This window comes from Lissotriton vulgaris, chromosome 1_2, assembly GCF_964263255.1.
Source record: "Lissotriton vulgaris chromosome 1_2, aLisVul1.2, whole genome shotgun sequence".
NCBI lineage: Eukaryota > Metazoa > Chordata > Amphibia > Caudata > Salamandridae > Lissotriton > Lissotriton vulgaris.
Genome location: NC_141686.1, coordinates 175,303,140 through 175,322,137, shown reverse-complemented (window position 1 = coordinate 175,322,137; position 18,998 = coordinate 175,303,140). Strand labels below are relative to the sequence as shown.

The 18,998-nt window shown below is 43.0% G+C and overlaps 1 protein-coding gene across 1 annotated transcript in view; it reads right to left on the bottom strand.

Annotated features, from left to right (window-relative positions):
- Positions 1-18,998, bottom strand: part of OSBP (oxysterol binding protein) — a 442,669-nt gene that overhangs the window by 205,266 nt on the left and 218,405 nt on the right. Inside the window, exon 4 of the mRNA XM_086953078.1 lies at positions 5,421-5,619. Coding sequence (XP_086809204.1) covers positions 5,421-5,619 — 199 coding nt within the window. The remainder of the gene's footprint in view (positions 1-5,420; positions 5,620-18,998) is intronic.

Genomic DNA, 18,998 nt, shown 5'->3' with positions numbered 1-18,998 from the left:
TTAGCTAGGACAATCGCGCTTTGTGACGCACGTGATTACACGTGCATGTATAATCAGCTCTCTATTTACCTGAGAGTTGATTGCAATGCGTAACTATGTGGACTGTATTCCACTGTGCAATAAAGGGCTGAGTGCCCTACGTCCCCAATGCTTACAGCTGCTCGCGACATCTTTATTTTAGCTTAAGTTAATTGGCAACATTCACTTGTCAAAAGAAAAGTGACAGTGTACAACTCAGTTATCGTAACTGTGATTGGCAACAAAAAATTGGGATTTACAGATTATTGGATTGTGTCATTCATGAGAATATATCATGATCAAAAGAGGAATCTAAGATGCTAATATGATGCTGGGTGCAATTCAGTCTGTATCATAGTTCTCATAGGTGTACATAAAGTTCTTCATCAAATCCTGCACAGCCGCCATGTCTTGATTCACGCGATGCAGGCAAAGTAGGACACGGACAAGGATTTCGTGCTCGTTAGATTTTTATTAACCCAAGTGTCCGAGACGCGTTTCGCAGCGCGGACGCCGCTTGTTCGCTATATATATATATATATACACCTTTAATATAATGCACTCTACCTGCTGAGCTTAGGAGGACAACCTTAACAGTGACTTGCTTACATTAAGGCAGTGCTGTGGCTCGGCAGCACATAGTGAGTGTGCAGAGTCACTCTCGAGCAGACAGGCTGCTCGTACACGGCTGCAATGGCATACCTGCAGACATACTTTTACTTTGGTCACACAGGGTGGCACAATACAGTGCTGCAGCCCTGGTGACACCTTTAACTCCTTGCACTGGGTACCACTAGTGCCATATACCAGTGACTTATAGGAGGGCAAAATGCAAATTGGGTGTACCAATTCACATCACTTTTAGGAAAAGTGCACAGGTACTAGGGCGTGGTTAGCAGGTTCCATAGCACTTTCAGAGTCAAAAACCAGCATCTAGCAGTCCAAAATGGGCCAAAAAGTGGGTGGCCTCTGCAAAGAAGCCAAGTTTGCTACAATACACACATACTGCATATCACCACATTGTACGCCTGCCATAGTATTGAGGGGCTAATGATGACTTATCATTTTTGTCAAAGAAGAGTATAGTCTCTTCTCTTATCTCTTCACAAAATACTTGTCTCTCCGGGCTCCACATGAGAGCCGCCAGGTGAACGCCTGGGGGGGCGGGCATCTTGCATAGCTGGCTCCAGCAATAAAGGGAATGATTAGAGTAAGTCCTTGGAAGATGCTGCAGGCTAGTGGTCCAGGCCCCATATTCTCTGTAACTGGCCAGCAGTCCAGTTTGGACCACCTGGATTGTGCATTGGTTGCCCTGGTGCCCTCTTGGATCGACATTTGGCGGGTTAGGGCCATGACTGTCAATCATCCCTCCGTCATAATATCCCTGAACTGATCGGACACTCGTGCATAGGGTCTATGACCCTTACCTGATCTTTCCAGTGTTGGGCCTAGAATAACTTTAAACTCCCCACACCATAGCACTAGGTCCGTGTCACAGGCCTGCGTTTTTTCCATACGTTGAGGAAAAAGAGAGGAGCTAGGTTTGGGCCCTAAAAGTATATAGGCAGAATGGGGCAGGCTTGTAGCAGCACATTTAATAAGATGCATCTCCCTTCTGGATCCGTGGATACCCCCAGTGGACACACAGGGAGGCCTTTAGAGATGAGAACTGCTACTCTCCATGTGTACACTGAGTAGGACGCTGTGTATCAGTGTTCTATCCATCGCACATTTAGCCAATGTTGTGTGTGGGTGCTTGCAGATATGTTTCCTGGATAAGTGCTATATCTATCTTGTGCTGTTGCAGGTATGCTAGAATGTGGCATATTTTTCAGGGTCATTCAGCCTCTGTACATTCTAGGTTATAAGATGAATTCCTTTCCTGCCCGTATGCTACTGTGGGACTGATTGCGAAGTCCACTGGATTCGATCGGGTCACAATGGGGAACAAGTGTGTGCATCGAGCAGTAGTAAGCTACTGGTTATGACCCTGTTGCATGCAATAGCAGTGTGTGATGTATATGTATGCTTCCCCCCCCACTCCAGCAGCCCAATCCGGGCAGAGAGCAACAGCATAGCCTCCCCACCCTCCCACCTGATAACTATGCCAGAACAACAAATGCATCGTAATCAAGGAACAGGGGAACACCAATGTTGGGGAAGCTGGGGGCTTCGCAAACAACCAGCCCTGGAGTAGGACTGGTTGTCATGACATGATCTTTGTCTAGAGGTGGAACAAGAATTAATGGCCATGATCCAAAGAAAACAGTTGCACGGTAGGCCAGATCGGTCATGCTCCAGTAGGTCCTCTGGTGATTTCGAGTGTCATCGTAGATCGACATCTCCAGCTGACTGTTAATATGTGAGAACTGGTCATTAAGAGTCAGTTGTGTTGGCCATTGTAGGTCGATCCTTCTTGTGGGGGAAGCAAGCCTTTCCTGGCTTCTGTCACACAAATGTTTCTACTTGCATCAAGTCTGTAAAGTAGGTGCGGTTTTCCGTTGTACATGACCTTTAGTTTAGTTTACAGAGTATGCTATAGTTGATTACAGAAGCTCGGAGTGTGCGCTTGACTAGAAGTAACTCCCTTCTCACGGTTTGGACCGCAAATGTGAAGTTAGGGTACACGGAAATGGATTTGTCATCGTATTGGAGGGATTCTAGCTCCCTAGCACGCCAGAACACTGTGTCATGATCTTTTTAAGTGAAAAGCTGTGCAATGATGGATCGGTCTGATGCCTCAGTAGGGGGTTGCAGGCTCAGTGTGCTCCCTCCACCAAAATCATGGGAGTGAAGGGATTAGTCCCAAACAGTTGCTTTAAGATCTTGACCTATTTCTCCGTGTGACCCACATTTGTGGTCTTTACGACACCTAGTAGGTGAAGGTCATGTCTGTGTGACCGCTTTTGGCCTTGATAATATCTAGGATTGTTTCCATATGGAGTAGTTTTTCACTGTGCCCTTTCGCCACGTCCTCCACATCAGACATGTGCTGGTTAAAATGGCCAAATCTGTCTCTGTGCGAAAACACGATCTTTGATGCGGTCAATGCAATCAGGCAAGGTGTCTATTTTAGAGTCAATTTTCGTTAAGCTTTGCTTAATTTTCAGAAGTAAACAGCGCAGATCTGGCTCGGAATCTAGCTAGGAGGGGTCCTGTCTGACATGGTCTCCATGTTGCTCGATGTTGTGCTGTGAAGAGCTGCTTGTGTCATGCTGCGAGCCGCAATTCGACCAGACACGCTTGCATTTGCGTCTCGGGTGCGGCGCAATACAGTGTCATGGCCTGTGGTTGCACTCAGGGCATCTGTGTATCATTCCAGCCTCAGAACTGTGGTTCACCTCGCAGCATCCCGCACTAATTACAGAAGCACAAAGCCCTTACCTGGTGCCTGGTAGGCCAGGATATCAATCTCACTTGTTTTTCTGGCAGACATTCTTCTGCATTGGGGCCATCTTTGTGGTTGTCTTGTTCCCAGAATGCAGCAGAAAGGGTTTTGTTTCACCACTGCAACATGGCGAGATTTCTTATCTTTATCAATACTACTTCCCAAACCAAGATGGTGACTGCTTATTTTCTTCAGCATCACTTCCTGTCTATGGGTATATAAGGGTCTGAATCTTCCATCTCCTTGTGTTGCAACACTCTTCGCTCCTGCTGGTGTGTCCTCGCTCCTGCTGGTGTGTCCTCGCTCCGTCTCAGAATCTCCGTCCATTCCTTCTTCATGTTGGACTTCCTTTCTGCGATCCGGTTTCCAACTTTCTGTTCTGATATCCCTTCCACCTTGTCCTTTGTGTTCAGCCCTAAACTCTGCTCCTTGAGTTTTTTGTTGACTTCATTCCAAATTGGCGTCTCCGCTTCAACTGGAGGTTATTTTCCTTTGGGGTTTTTCCTCTTGGGGACACCTTCTGGAAGGCACTGTGCCTTAGTGTTTCATTGTCAGCAGCACTGTGGCTACCGGAAAGCGTCACCCCCACCTCGAGCAGACAAGAAGCTTCAAAACCTAGAAACAGCTGCAATCTCTTGGCCCCAGAACCAGAAGGAGAAGTCCCTATAGAGACGTACCTGACAGATTGCAACGTTCTTAACCCAGTTTTGTCCTAGTCACCATGGATCTTCCCCAAGCATTTGCCCCAAGAAGAACCTGTGGAGTCAGCACAAGCCCTAGTTAACACAATTCATCAGAGGGCTCAAGACCTACAACTGCGAAAATGAACATTTGACATAATGCCAAGCACTTACAGCCAGGGTGTCTGATGTGCTAATAATCTCAACAACTATTCCCCGATTTTTGGGTGACCCAAAGAATTCTTGGATTTTATGACAATATTCTTCCTTCTATAAAGCTAAAGTTGGATATCTGATCAGCGCTTGTCTGGCCCAGCATTAGCATGGGCAACACCACCGCAGCCACAGAAGACAAAGAAGACCCACAACTTTCTAACTACATAGCTTTTTTCACAGCTTTCAGACAAATGTTTGAAAGACCAGGCCAGGAAACCTCAGCGGAAGAAGCGCAGTGCGATATCTAGCAAGATTTCCTCCAATGAATAACCAGATTCCGTCAGCTGGCAGCAGAGACCACTTGGGTGGACCATACCTTGGAAACTCTCTTTCGCTGAGTGATCCCAGACTCAACGAAGTGGCTACTCCCGCTTGGACTGTTGTCCTAGCTGGCTAAGCCTCACTAGTGCATGGCCATCTTGCCGCTAGAAACGTTTTCTGATTTTTCAAGGCCTGATAACTCAAACTTGTAACATTGAGATCATGCAACCTCAAACTTTGCATCAGCGAACCTTTTCATTATCATTTCCAGATGCACGCAATTGTGCAACAAATACATCTCCTACAACTAAGCATGTAGAAGCCATATGAAACACCCAAAGACATTCAAATTGCCAACAGATTTCCCTAAATACTGGTCACTGAAACTAGAATACTACTCAATCTCATAAACAGGGATATACATATAGGCTTCCACAGAGAATAGGCGCTCAGTATGTCTGTCTATCCTGTCTGTAATTAAAAGGGATGATGTAGTGACATGATGTGTCTGCGAGAGCTGCATGGCTGTGCTGTAGAACACAGAGTGTTGATGCTGCAAGAACGTGGAAGTGCATGGAATGTAGCTGTATGTGTGCCGAGCTCAGCCTGGGACTTGATTACAGTTGGAGCAAGAATAGAGCCCAAGTAGGATGTATCAGACTGTGGCTGTAACTTAAGAGCTGAACATGAAACAATGGACTTACCGCTACCTGAATGGCTTCAGACTCTTGTAAGAAGACCCTAACCTTCAACTTCAACCCTCTTACTGCCCCTTGGAGACCGTTCCAAAAGCCAGCAACATGAAGAACCATTGTAAGAGTGGAAAACATTAATTTACACCAAATAATTTATTTCACCTTTGGGAGACCCTCTTGTACTGGATGATTGGGCAGGAAGGACAGTGGCCCCACGAAATGCTCTCTCTAGGTGGTTGTGCTGCTTTGCCAGCTGCTCCAGCGTCTCCTCCAGGCGAATACGTTGATCCCTTTCATACTGCAACGACTTCTGCCACTTTTTGCTATGTGTTTGTGCCAACAGAAGAAAGTCCCGACAAGCCTAGGAGAGGTAGTTTCTATATTAATAAAAAATAATAAAGGAAGACTACAGCTTTTTACATGAAAGTAAAGAACAAAAAATTCCAAGGAGACTATACAAATCGAGATTTCATTTTTAGCTATGGATAATTAAACAAAGTCTCAATAATCTTAATTGTCGTTGTGGCAAGGTCATATCAAGCAAACTGTTTAACCTACAAATGTACTGCTGCTTTTGGGTTTGTAGAAAATCTGCAAGGTTTGTAAGTTTTTATGTTAAATGAGTTTGAATGAATGATTTTGCGTCAAAGATGGTCTCTCCTTAATGTATTACCTGTCGAACTACCCAGTAATAAGTGTAACATGACAATGGACATTGGTATGTGTAATCAGCCCTGTTTTGAACTTATGATAATAAAAATAGATTTTTTTTAAAAAGATGGTCTCCTTTCTATGATTTATTTCGCCACGCAAAATACAGAGCAGTCATATCAGACTGTGTACTTCATAGCCAGAGCGTGTTATGAAACCTCATGTTCTCCTGAAGCCCCAATTCAGGTAATTTACCTAAGAGTGGATACTAAATCACGTACAGCAGGTACTAGTGGCAAATGTTGGAAAAAGGAAGCAATAGTAGCCGTAAGAGACAGGTACAAAGCGCTCATTTTTTGGTGGAGAAGAAGAAAATTGGCTAGGGTCCTGAAATGCACTTGGAGTATTTAACAAATATCTGGTATACAGCCATTTCAAGATGGAGCGGAACTAACGTGAAAGAACATTTTGCAGAATATGATGACTGGTTAGTGAAGCTGGAATTAAAAGATGCCCATTTCATAATGCCTATTGCACAGAAAAGGCCAACCTTTCTGTAACTCAGGTGACAAGGACAGATATACAAACGTCTGCGGTTACCATTCAGCTATTCTTATGCACCCTAATGTTTCACTGTGGTGTTAAATCTAGTAGTAGCTGTGTCATTTTAAAACATCTTTTTTATTAAATTTTGGATCACATAAGTATCAGTACAAATAATATCAGCAAAGGTTCAACATTTAGGATGGTCCATCCCACCTGTACGGATAGTGACAAAAACTGTAGCACAGGAAACTAAGAACCATATTCCGTGTCCGTGGAAGTGGTAATCTTCTTGATGGAGAGACACCTACAGCTGATTATTTGACTAACAATATTTTGATAAGGTTTCTGGTGCAGGAGGAATTTTTGCAAACGTTGAAAATGGTAAAGGAATTTTTGGAGAGCTTGGGATTTGTCATCACTGCAGAAAATTCAGTTATGTCTGCAAGCAGATTAGTGAGGTTGTTGGGTTTTCAGATGGCTACTGTACAGACAAGTCTAAAATTGTCAGGTAGGAAAATAAAGTTGACTAGGAAGGAGATATGCCAGACATTATCCAAGGAGAGCATTTCCGTCTTGGATTTTGTAATAGGTTTGTTGCCTTCGACAATCCATGGCTTTTTATGCCAGGGCCAGTTCATTACAGAGCTTTGTAGAGGCTGAAGGTGGATAGTTGAGAAAAAGCTATGGGAAAAGCAGACAAGGTTTGTTCAATAGTAAATGCACAGGGAGAGTTAGATTGGTGGCCGGTATATGTATTATTAAGGTATTTATTTGATACTCCATTATTCTTAGGCGTCCACTTTTAACCATATTATATGCTGCATGTTATTCACAACTTTGCTTCATTCAAAGAAAAAACATTTTTATTTTTTAAGACGGTGTTTCCGTAAGTTCGCTGATCTAACCCCACCTTCTACAGGACATATCCAAACTGAAAATTGATTTTCAGCTTCATTGTTTAGCAGAATCTACCAACTCTACCAAATCTACCTGACGAAGGCACGCCAAAGGCAAGCCCGTCTGCTCCCGTCCGCGCCTAGGACGCGCCCAGCGCCAGCCATGCTGCTCCATCCCCTGCCAATTTGGGCTCTGACAAAGGCGTCGCCTGCTTAGTTATTCCAGTGCTGAACTCCACCACATTGACATGGTGGGTTATGGTAGGGGGGCCCTTCGCTTTGCTGAGTTGGCCGCTCCTCTGTCTGACTTCCTTGTTAAGGGCTTTCTATCCTGTGGGCTTTTAAATGTTAGATCACTGCCGAAGCATAAGGTAGAAATTCAGTTGCTGTTGGAAGCTCATGAACTTGAAGTGTTGTTCATGACAGAAACTTGGACTCGCCCAGACTCTGAGGTCGATCCTAGCCTGGCGTGTCCACCTGGTTACAAGATCTTCCATATACCGAGACCTAGGGAGAGGGGCGGGGGGGTGTCTGGTTGATATATACAGATACCCTTAATCTGGCTACTGTAGATATTGATGTGGTCTCAGGCTTTGAACTATTAGGTTTTGTTGTTAAGGATGTTTTTGGCCAGGCTTTAACAGGGATTATTTGTTATATACCTACAGGGGCCTTTAGTGTCCAGCAGCAGCAATTGCTGCTGGAGACCTTTACTAATATGGCCGCTACTCACCGTAGACTGGTGATTTTGAGTGATTTTAATTTGTGGCTTAATGGCTCCCTTGATATGGGTTATGTTAACATCCTTAAGTCCTGTGAAGGCCTTGGTCTCTTTCAGCAGGTGTCCAAAGTTACTCATAATGGAGGGCATCTTTTAGATTTAAATTTTTACAGAGGCAAATCATGTGTTTATTGGGGGAGTGTTGCCTCTGGTCTGGACAGACCACTTGATTAAATTTGTTGTGAACCTTGCCATACAAACTACTCGGGTTGTCTTTCCCTTGTATGAATTTGGGAGTAGAGACTGAAAGGCTGTTCTGCGTAAGAGGGGTCAGGACACGCTGTTTCTGGTAGAAGATTGTTTTTCCTCTGAGCTACAAGTTGCGGAGAACTATACTGCTCTCTGTACTAAAATCACTTTGGCTTTGAACTCTTTAGCCCCTTTAAAAAACACTGTAAGAAGGGCAGACCCTTGGCCCCGTGGTTCAATGAGAGTTTAAAAAACCTAAAACTTGATTGTAAACACGCTGAGAGGAGATGGAGACATGGTTATCTGGATGAGGATAAGCTCACCTGGAAAATCAAGCTGGTGGACTATAAGAAGGCGATTAACAAGGCCAAGGAGGAACATTTCTCCACTTTGATCCTCAATGCTCCTAATAGTTCTAGAAATTTTTTTAACATCTTGAACAGCCTGACCAACGCTGAGTGTTCTAAGAACGTGGTACCCCCCTCTCAAGAACTGTGCGAGAACCTGGCTAGGTTCTTTCACGATAAAATAAAAAACATCATTGATGATTTGGGTGAGGTCTATCCTCAATCTGAGGTGGGAGATACCGCGACTGCGGGCATTGAGGTAACTGGTGTGGAGGCGGCGGGTGTCAACCTAGAAGATGGACCTGCTAATCAACTATCTGAATTCCTGCCCCTTGAAGCAGAGGACTTTCATGGATTAGCGTGTGATATTCCTTCTGGGTCCCCCTTAGATCCAATGCCCTATAAAATCTGGAAAGAGTTTCAGGTAGAGCTGTTTCCCACACTCCGTCAGATCGGTAATCTCTCGCTTACTGACGGAGTGGTCCCATCTCAGTGGAAGTGAGCGGTGGTGATACCTCTGCTAAAAAAGCTTCCCTCGACCCGGAGTGCCTTAAAAATTATAGTTCCATCTCTCTCTTGCCTTTTCCAGCTAAAATCGTGGAACGAGTGATGAGTATCACTCTTTTGAAATATTTGGAACAACATAATTTACTGGAGGAGGTCCAGTTTGGATTCCGGCCGTCCCACGGCACCGAGACAGCCTTGGTGACCGTGAAGGATGAACTGAGGGGACGGGCAGATAGGGGTCAGGCAGCAGTACTTATTCTGCTTGACCTGTCTGCCGCCTTCGATACTGTCAATCATGGAATCCTGCTGAGAAGGTTGAGAGAGGCAGGAGTGATGGGTAGTGCTCCGAGGTGCTCTGTAGTGCTCTGAGGTGGTTCCAGTCTTTTTTACTGGACAGACAGCAAGCAGTGTCCCTCCCCCTTGTCAATCTGCTTTTACTAAAATCATGCATGGTGTACCGCAGGGCTCTGCCATCAGTCCCATTTTATTTAACATTTACATAAAACCTCTAATAGCAGTCATCAGACAATATAATATTAATATCGTAAATTATGCTGATGACAGGCAGCTGATTCTCTCCCTTGAGGGTGATCAGTCAACCTCATTGGAATTGTTTCATGAATGTTTGCGGGACACTGTGTTTTGGTTGAGGGAAAATTCAGTGCAATTCAATGCTGACAAGACGGAGGTGCTCTACTGTGCTTCGGAAAGGGTTCCCTCCGGGTTACTTAGCAACTTTTGGCCTCTCGACACCCTGACCGTCATTCAGCTGGTAAAGACCGTTTGTAATCTGGGCGTGACATTTGATAGTAAACTTACTATAGAAGCGCATGTGACGAAAACAGTAGGTTGCTGTCTGGCTATTATTAGATCTTTGCGGAAGATTTTCCCTCTGCTGCCCCCCTTGGCGCGTGCATTAATAGTGCACAGTATTATTCTTACAAGATTACATTACTGTAATGCCTTGTTACTGGAGTCCCCTAATTTCCTTCTTGATAGGCTAAAGAGGATTCAGTCTATGTCAGTCAAATTAGTGCTTAGCTGGTTTAGAAGGTCCTCTTCTTCTTTGGCAATGGCCGAACTGCATTGGCTCCCACTGAGACAGAGTCCAGTTTAAGTCTCTTTGCTTGGTGTTCAAAGCCTTAAATGGTCTGGGGCCCGTTTCCTTTCGAAGGAAATTTGTATGGTATGTCCCTACGAGAACCCTCCGCTCCTCTGGGGCGAAGTTGGTAAAGGTCTCGAGAATTAGGAAAGTTAGATCAGGTGGCAGATCCTTTGGGGTTTCAGCTGCGAAGCTATGGAGCACTCTGCCTCTGGAACTCAGACAAGTGAGTGACCTCCCTTTTAGAAGGAGACGAAAAACATGGTTGTTTCCGAAAACTTAGGTGGCTCTTGTGATGTGACTCTGAACTGCTAGCGCCAGGATGCTTGCCAGGTGACAAGGCACTCGAGAAATACAATAAATAAATAAATAAATAAAACTAGCAGAATCTGCACCTTTATTTATTATATTCTTGCCTCCTTCCTTTTTAGGACACATTTCCCCATGTGTTTAAAGTCACAGGATACCAACCATCCACTCCTCAAATCAGGATTTCAAATATCGATGTTCAGAGTCATCTTATTTCAATGAGAATTTAAATCCAGGATGCTATGATGCTACCTTCTTTAATCCTGCCACTTACATACATTCATGTAGGTGGCGCAATTGTTAATTATGTAATGGCCATGCTTAACCCTGTGATATCCTCTGGTTATGGAGTGTCTTTATAATTGTGTCACAAAGCCGTCAATTACTCCCTAATGGGATATGTTATCTATTATTATCGATCCACCTCACTTTGTCAACTGGTTTTCCGTATCGGAGTTTAGTTTCCTTGTTGCAACGCAGTCCCATGCACCTCACCTTTGTTCCTGCTTGGCAATTTTCAAGCATTAATGAGATTATTTTTTTAATGAAGAGTGTTGTGAACAGCAAAGATTGCTTTAAAGATAAAAAGGATATATTTTTTCAAAAAGAAACAACGAGGTTGAGTCTAGCACACAGCATATACATTCTGGAAATTGTTTATGTCTAGAGGGGCATGATTATCAAATAAATACCTTTATAAATACGTACATAATTGTACTAAGGGAAGACTAGATTTTCTAACGAATCTTCACATAAAAGGCTTCAGAGTTGACATGCACTGAAGAGTTTTCAAGAAGACTTACAGGGCAGGTCTGTGTTGGTAAGAGATGGAAAATGTGTCTAAGTAAATTATATAAATTGTTTATGACAAACCAGTTACCTACCTTTGGTAAAGCTTTTTTGGGAAGAGACTCCATCCACCAGAGATTCCTCATCTTAAAATATTCCCCAGGCATCGGACTGGATCCAGAAATCTTGAACAGTACCTCTGTGAGCCAGTAGAGGGTGTCGTCCACATCGAAGTGACATTGTGGTGTCCATATAGGTGCCATCCCAGCACGCTAACATGGCCTCCACGCAATTAAAGTTTTCTTATCAAAGTTTTTTTCATAATGGGTTCTCAGACCATGCGATGTTGACCATTGAATTCGCGGTCGGAGAAGAGATTAGAGCTCCTAAAAGATGGATATTTAATAAGGCACATTTTACAGGATGTCAACTGGATTACCTCAGTGAAATTGGAGATTTCAGAGTTTATAATTCGTAATTCTGGTACGGCCCCTCTCCATATTATCTGAGATTAGCTGAAAGCCTTTATTCGCGGCACCATAATAAGCAAGGATGCAGCGGAATGGCTTGTTATTAAGCAAGTCAGAAATTTGCTATATCTAAAAATACATACTTTAACTTTGCTTCAGCAATACGATCCTTCTAGTGTCGTCCAAAGTAAATTAAATGAAGCAAAACGTGAACTTAGTACAAATTCTTTTACACAGAGCGAAGAGCAGTTTCATAGACATTCTCAGAAAATTTACGACGAGAGTTCAAGTTCAAGTTTAGCATTTGTTTAGCGCACTACTCACCCAGAGGGTCTCAAGGCGCTTGAGGGAGGGGGGTACTTTACTTATCGAATATCCAAGTTTTTAGTTGTTTTCTGAAGGAGAGGTGGTTCTGTGTAAGTCGGAGGTGGGTGGGGAGAGAATTCCAGGTCTTGGCCGCTAAGTAGGAGAAGGATCTTCCCCCCATGGTGGATCTATGGATTCGTGGAATTGCGGCAAAGGCTTGATTGGACGATCGTAGTTAGCGGGTGGGGGTGTAAAAGGACAGGCGTGTGTTGAGGCATTCGGGTCCTAGGTCGTAGAGGGCTTTGTGTGCGTGGGTGAGGAGACGGAACGTTATTCTCTTGTTGACGGGGGGCCAGTGGAGGTCTTTCAGGTGACCGTAAATGTGAGCTTGGCGTGGGATGTCTAGTATGAGTCTGGCTGAGGTGTTTTGGATGCGTTTGAGTTTTTTCTGTAGTTTGGCTGTGGTTCCGGTGTAAAAGGGTGTTTCCGTAGTCCAGTCGGCTTGTGACAAGTGCGTGGGTGACCGTCTTTCTTGTTTCGGTGGGGATCCAATGGAAGATTTTTTTGAGCATACGGAGGAAGTTGAAGCATGATGATGAGACGCCGTTGACTTGTCTGGTCATCGAGAGGGAAAAGTCCAGGATGAAGCTTAGGTTACGTGCGTGGTCCGTAGGTATGGGTGCGTTTCCCAGGGCCGGTGGCCACCATGATTCGTCCCAGGCGGAGGGGGATGATCCTAAGATGAGGACTTCCGTTTTGTCCGAGTTCAGTTTTAAACGGCTGTTCTTCATCCACTCGGCTACTTCTTTCATCCCTCGTGTAGGTTGGTTTTGGCGGTGTTTGGGTCTTTGGTGAGGGAGAGGATCATCTGGGTGTCGTCTGTGTAGGATATGATGTTGATGTTGTGTTGGCGCACGATAGATGAGAGGGGACTCATGTATACGTTGAAGAGGGTGGGACTGAGTGATGATCCTTGTGGTAGGCCGCAGATGACTTCGGTGGCCTTTGATCTAAAAGGGGGGAGGCGGACTCTCTGGGTTCTTCCGGCGAGGAACGAGATGATCCAGTCCAATGCTTTTCCTTGTATTCCGACGTTGTTGAGGCGTTCTATAAGGGTGCTATGACAGACTGTGTTGAAGGCTGCGGAGAGGTCAATTAGGATGAGGGCAGCTGTTTCTCCGTTGTCCAGTAGTGTTCGAATGTCGTCTGTTGCTGCGATGAGGGCGGTCTCGGTGCTGTGTTTGGCTCGGAAGCCGGACTGTGAAGGGTCGAGGGATTTGTTGGATTCGAGGAAGGCGGCAAGCTGACTGTTGACGGCTTTCTCAATGACTTTGGCAGGGAATGGGAGGAGCAAGATGGGGCGGTAGTTCTTAAGTTCAGTGGGGTCTGCTGTGGGTTTCTTCAGGAGGGCGCTGAGTTCAGCATGTTTCCAGCTTTCCGGGAAGGTAGCGGAGTTGAGGGAGCAGTTGATGACGTCTCGGAGATGGGGTGCGATAATGGAGTCTGCTTTGTTGAAAATGTGGTGGGGACATGGGTCGTTTGGCGATCCTGAGCGGATGGAGTTCATCAGGCAAATGGGGTGTCTTCAGTGGTGATTGGGTTCCAGGCGCAAAGGTTGTTGGAGGGGGTAAACTCTTAGCCTGGCAGGCGAAAGAACAACCCGCCGCAAATCAGATCCGTTCTGTAAAATGTCCTACTACATATATAGAGACATCACAGTCTGCAGCAATTGGCACTATGATGCTCTCATTATCAACAGATATATAGCAAACATCAAAATATAATTATTCAAAGCTTTCTGATTTTTTAGGCTGATATGAACTGCCTTTTCTTGCCCAAGTGGATCAATGATGCGCCCATTTTCTAAGGACGAATTAGAATTGGTGGTTAATAACTTACCAACTGGGAAAGCTTGTGGCCCTGACGGCCTACCAGCGGAATTCTTTAAAGCCTTTTTTAGTTCTTTTTCGGACTTATTACTTCAATTATTAAATTTTATGCTGGATGGAGGGCAAATCCCTGATTCTTTCGGTGTGGGTACAGTTGTGAGCTTCCTTCCAAAGGACTTCAGAACCTTCTTAATAAATTTAGGCTGTATTGTCTGGACAAGAAGCTCGAAATTAATTCGTCCAAAACTAAGGTCATGACAATCAACCCACATAAAGGTTTTAATAAAATCTTTACCATAAATAATGAAAAAATTGAAGAAGTCCCAAGTTTTAAGTACCTGGGTATCACTCTAGATAGCAAAATATCATGGAAATCCCAACTAGAAACCTCAAAGATCAGACTAATTCAGAATCAAGCCCCTATTTTGAGGAAACATAAAAATAGTTACTATAAATCAGTCTCTCCAGCAATTAGTTTGTTCAAATACAAAGCACAATCTGCCTCCCTTTATGGTGCAGAACTTTGGGGACATGTTTCGAAAAGCACGTTCTTAGTTCAGGAAAATAAATTTATTAGACAGCTTTTAGGTGTACCTGCCTCTACTCCCCTTACCCCGGTTTTATGGGACCTTAATTTCCGCCGAACAGATGACCACGCTGCATTGCGCCCACTGTTATACTGGGTTCGTCTTTGGTCCACTGATGAGCTAGCGGACTATAGAGAGGCGTTAAAAGAGATAATGGTAATAAAAAATTCCACACGCTTAGCATGGCTGGCCTACATTGAAAAGTGGTTTACAAAACTGGGGTTAAGTAGCTTTTGGTCAGACCTGGATTCGATTACCAATAATTCTAAGAAACTGCTTAAGAATAGGTATTGGGAATATGTCAAAGACTCTGTGTTGGGAAATTCCAACCTAGGGACTTTGACCCTCAGGTTCTTTGAACTAAAAATGGACATGAAATTAGAATCCTCGATGGACGAAATTTACCCACCTATGGCCAAATCGTTATATCTAAAATGTCGCTATAGTGCCCTTCAAATTAAATCTAGGACTTCGAAATGGCACTGTAATAAAGGACCAAGAGGTAGTACTGGACCTGATTTATGCGAATTATGTGAAATGGGCCTAAGGGAAGATGAGTCCCATGTACTATTTATATGCCCCGCTTATTTCCAGGCAAGGAAAAAATGGCTAAAACCCATATGCCAACTCTTGGGTCTTTAAAGGAGATACTGCACACCCAATAGTATTTAGTTTGAGATGCTTCCTCCTATCAGTAGCGATAGTCAGGAAGAGAAATGGCTATAAAATGTAACCAGAATAGTTGGTATGATTGCAGTATAGCAGCTGAAATGCACCCTGATTGTACTCTAGTCTATCCGAACTAATTGTCTATATGTAATGCCCGTTGGAACGTGTGTGCAATATGTAACTATAAACGCAATTGGCCTGATAATATTACTATTAAGTGGTGCATGTAATTGAATTTGATTTAGATTTATTTTGCACTTCAATAGAGTGACTTAAACTAGAATAATGATAATATGAATTGGCCTGATCATAGTGTACCTGGTGCCCTGTTTTTATAGTACTTTTAAAAAAAATTGTCATCTATCATGTGTTCCTCAATGTGTGCTAATCTAACTACGAAGGACCTGCTGCTAGTTTCCTCTTAATTTTAACCCGGGACTGTGTTGATATGTATATTGTACTGTAATGTTTTAAAATTGTATTGTACTGTATTCTTTTAAGGTTGTTTAACCGAAATAAACGACAATGAAATGAAATGAAATGAATTGGTGGTTAATAACTTACCAACTGGGAAAGCTTGTGGCCCTGATGGCCTACCAGCGGAATTCTTTAAAGCCTTTTTTAGTTCTTTTTCGGACTTATTACTTCAATTATTAAATTCTATGCTGGATGGAGGGCAAATCCCTGATTCTTTCGGTGTGGGTACAGTTGTGAGCTTCCTGAAGAAGGGTAAAGATCCTAAAGACCCTAACTCATACAGACCGATTACATTACTCAACACCGATTATAAGATCACTACCAAATTATTATCAATGCGTTTTAATACCATTGCGGCGGAACTTATCCATCACGATCAAAACGGCTTTATTGCGGGCCGTCAATTAGCTACCAATACCCACTTTTTGATTGAAGCCTTAGATTATTTTCAGGTTAAAAAGATTTCTGCTTTAGTTTTACTGTTGGACGCAGAAAAAGCTTTTAATTTGGTGGTCTGGACAACATTATTTGATATTTTAGAGCACTTTGGAACTCCCTCACTAATTATTAGTTTAATTTAAAATGTATACACGGGTGCTAAAGCCAATATAATCATTAATTCTGTGATAGTAGGCACAGTGTTGGTTCAGCGAGGCACCAGGCAAGGGTGCCCTCTGTCTCCTATCCTTTTTGCTTTCTTTATTGAACCGTTAGCTGTAGCAATCCGTAACTCTGAGAATATTACTCCTCCGATTACCTCTATGGCCAAAATTAAACTGTATGCTGACGATATTATGCTATTAATTAAGCCGGACATTCAATCTCAGACTTCTGCTTTGCAGCTTTTTGAAGAATTCGAAGCCTTAGGCGGCTATCGGATCAATAAAAAGAAGACTGAAATATTAGTCAGTGGGGGCTCTGATTTAGAGCTACATCCAGATTTAGCTGGCTGTATCAATTCAAGACCTAAGAGGTATTTGGGGGTCATGTTCTCAGCTTCCGTCTCCGATTTATATAAACTTAATTTTGACCCTCTTCCTCGGAAGGTTCAGTCCATGTTTATTAGATGGAATCCATTACCACTTACAATCTTGAGCCGTGTGGCCTTGATCAAAATGTCCATTCTCCCGCTTTTTAATTTTTTATTTTCAACCATCCCATGTCATTTGACTGGCGCTTTTTTCTCTAAAGTAGAATCTTTGTTTTCAGGGTTTATATGGGCTAAAAAGACTCCCCGTTTAGCAATAAGGACACTTTATGCAGATACCGAAAATGGAGGTCGTTCGTTACCAAACATCAAAGATTATTATAGCGCATATTTTGCTCAATATATAGAGCGATTTAAAAATGGAATACATAGTCCACATTTATTCATCAACTTCTTTTATGATCAAATTTGCTATGAGGCTCAAATTCCCTCTCCTCTGCAAGTCCCGAAATCCCCGAAACTCGTCCGATATAAGATTATGAATTGGTTTTTCAAACGACGAGATGCTATTCTTAAAAGATATTCTCTCCTGCAGTTTCATTCCAGGACTCCCTTAATGTATGCTTTTATTTACATAGGGATTAAAATCGGATCTGACATTTTAATGCAGTGGGATCGTGTTGGATTCAATACCTTAGCAGATTTTCTGAAGGAAGAAGCTTGGTTAACTCCGGGAGAGATGCAACATTTAATTGTGGGGAACTTTTTGTTAATGGGTTCTTATATTATGATTTATAGCATGTTGGAACAATTGGATCCTAGGCATATCGGTTTCACTAGTCCGTTATGGGAGATTTGTTTTTGATTGAGCGGATTAGGAAGCCGGGGGAATGGAAACGTTGTTTAGCTCATTATATTGAGGTGGATTTGAGTTTGAAAGCCATTAAAAAATGGCAAGAACACGAGAACCATGCTCTACCTGTTAATACCTGGAAGAGTATAAATAAATTGAATTTTAGTGTGTTGCGTGGTTCTAACTGGAGAAGAATGCTATTTTTTAGTAAATGGCTTCTTTATCGTACCCCGGCTGTCATTTCAAAAATGTACTCTAATATCTCTGCCAACTGCTTTAGATGTAAGCAATATATTCCAGCCAATTGGTCTAATATTATAGCTCATTGTCCTAAAATTGTACCCTTTTGGAATGAGATTTTTTCATTTTTGCAAACTTACTGTGAGATTCATGTTACTTATAATGTTAAATTAATTCTGTTTGGTTATGATTTCGAGCTTGAACTAGTGAATCATATGGTTAAATTATTATATATTGTAATGGCAGTGGCAAGATCTTTGTTATTACAGAATTGGAAATTAACACAGGTTCCTTTGCTCCACGCATGGCTTCAAAAAATGAAGAATGTTAGAAAAAGTGAATTATTATATGCAAAACAAATTGGAGGGACGAGGAAGTTTGAAAAAATTTGGAGATCTTATTTTGAGTAATTATAGATTAATGTACCTAGTCTAAAATCTTGGGTTTTCTGTTTATATGATTTTATTTTGCGCCAACTGTTTATGTGGTTCTAAACTGTGCCTGTTCCGATTTTACGACCCAAGGAACTTCAATAAAAATCTTTTACAAAAAAAAAAGTTACTGTTTTGACCAGTGTGCAGTATATAACAGGACTTTCTGGGGTGAAGAGCCCCGTTCGCAGAGCAGGGACAATGGGTAGGTCAGTGAGGAATCTGTGGTTTTAGCGTCTCTACCAGAAAAGACCTTACTAAAACAACTTTTTCTACTGATAAGGCAGATTCTTCACATTAGAATAGATATGCAAGCAATACTTCCCTGGAGCTCTGACTGCAGGCTTGCTTAGACCAAAAAGTCTCAGAGGACTGAACAGGCAAATGTCCATCACGACAGACCTGACTGTCCATGCAGCAGTGCTTTGCGAACATGTGGTGGGATGTCCATGTGGCACAAATCCAGGACATGTGCCCTGCGAGCTAATGCAGTAGTGGTTGGTCTTGGCCCTAGTGGAGTGAACCTGCAAGCTCTTAGGGGTTTGCATAGTACTTTATTTGCACAGTACTATCCATCAGGAGATGGTCCATTTTTCAACGCCCTTGCCCTTCTCACTTCGGTTAACTAGTTGATCATCTACTGATGGTCTTTGGTTCAATCAATATAGACCAACGTAAAAAGCGGGAGATCTCCTAGAATACAAATGATTGAGTCTATCCTCCTCCTTGGAAGGAGCACAGACAGTAGGCAGAGTAAATGTAAATGTAGTGTA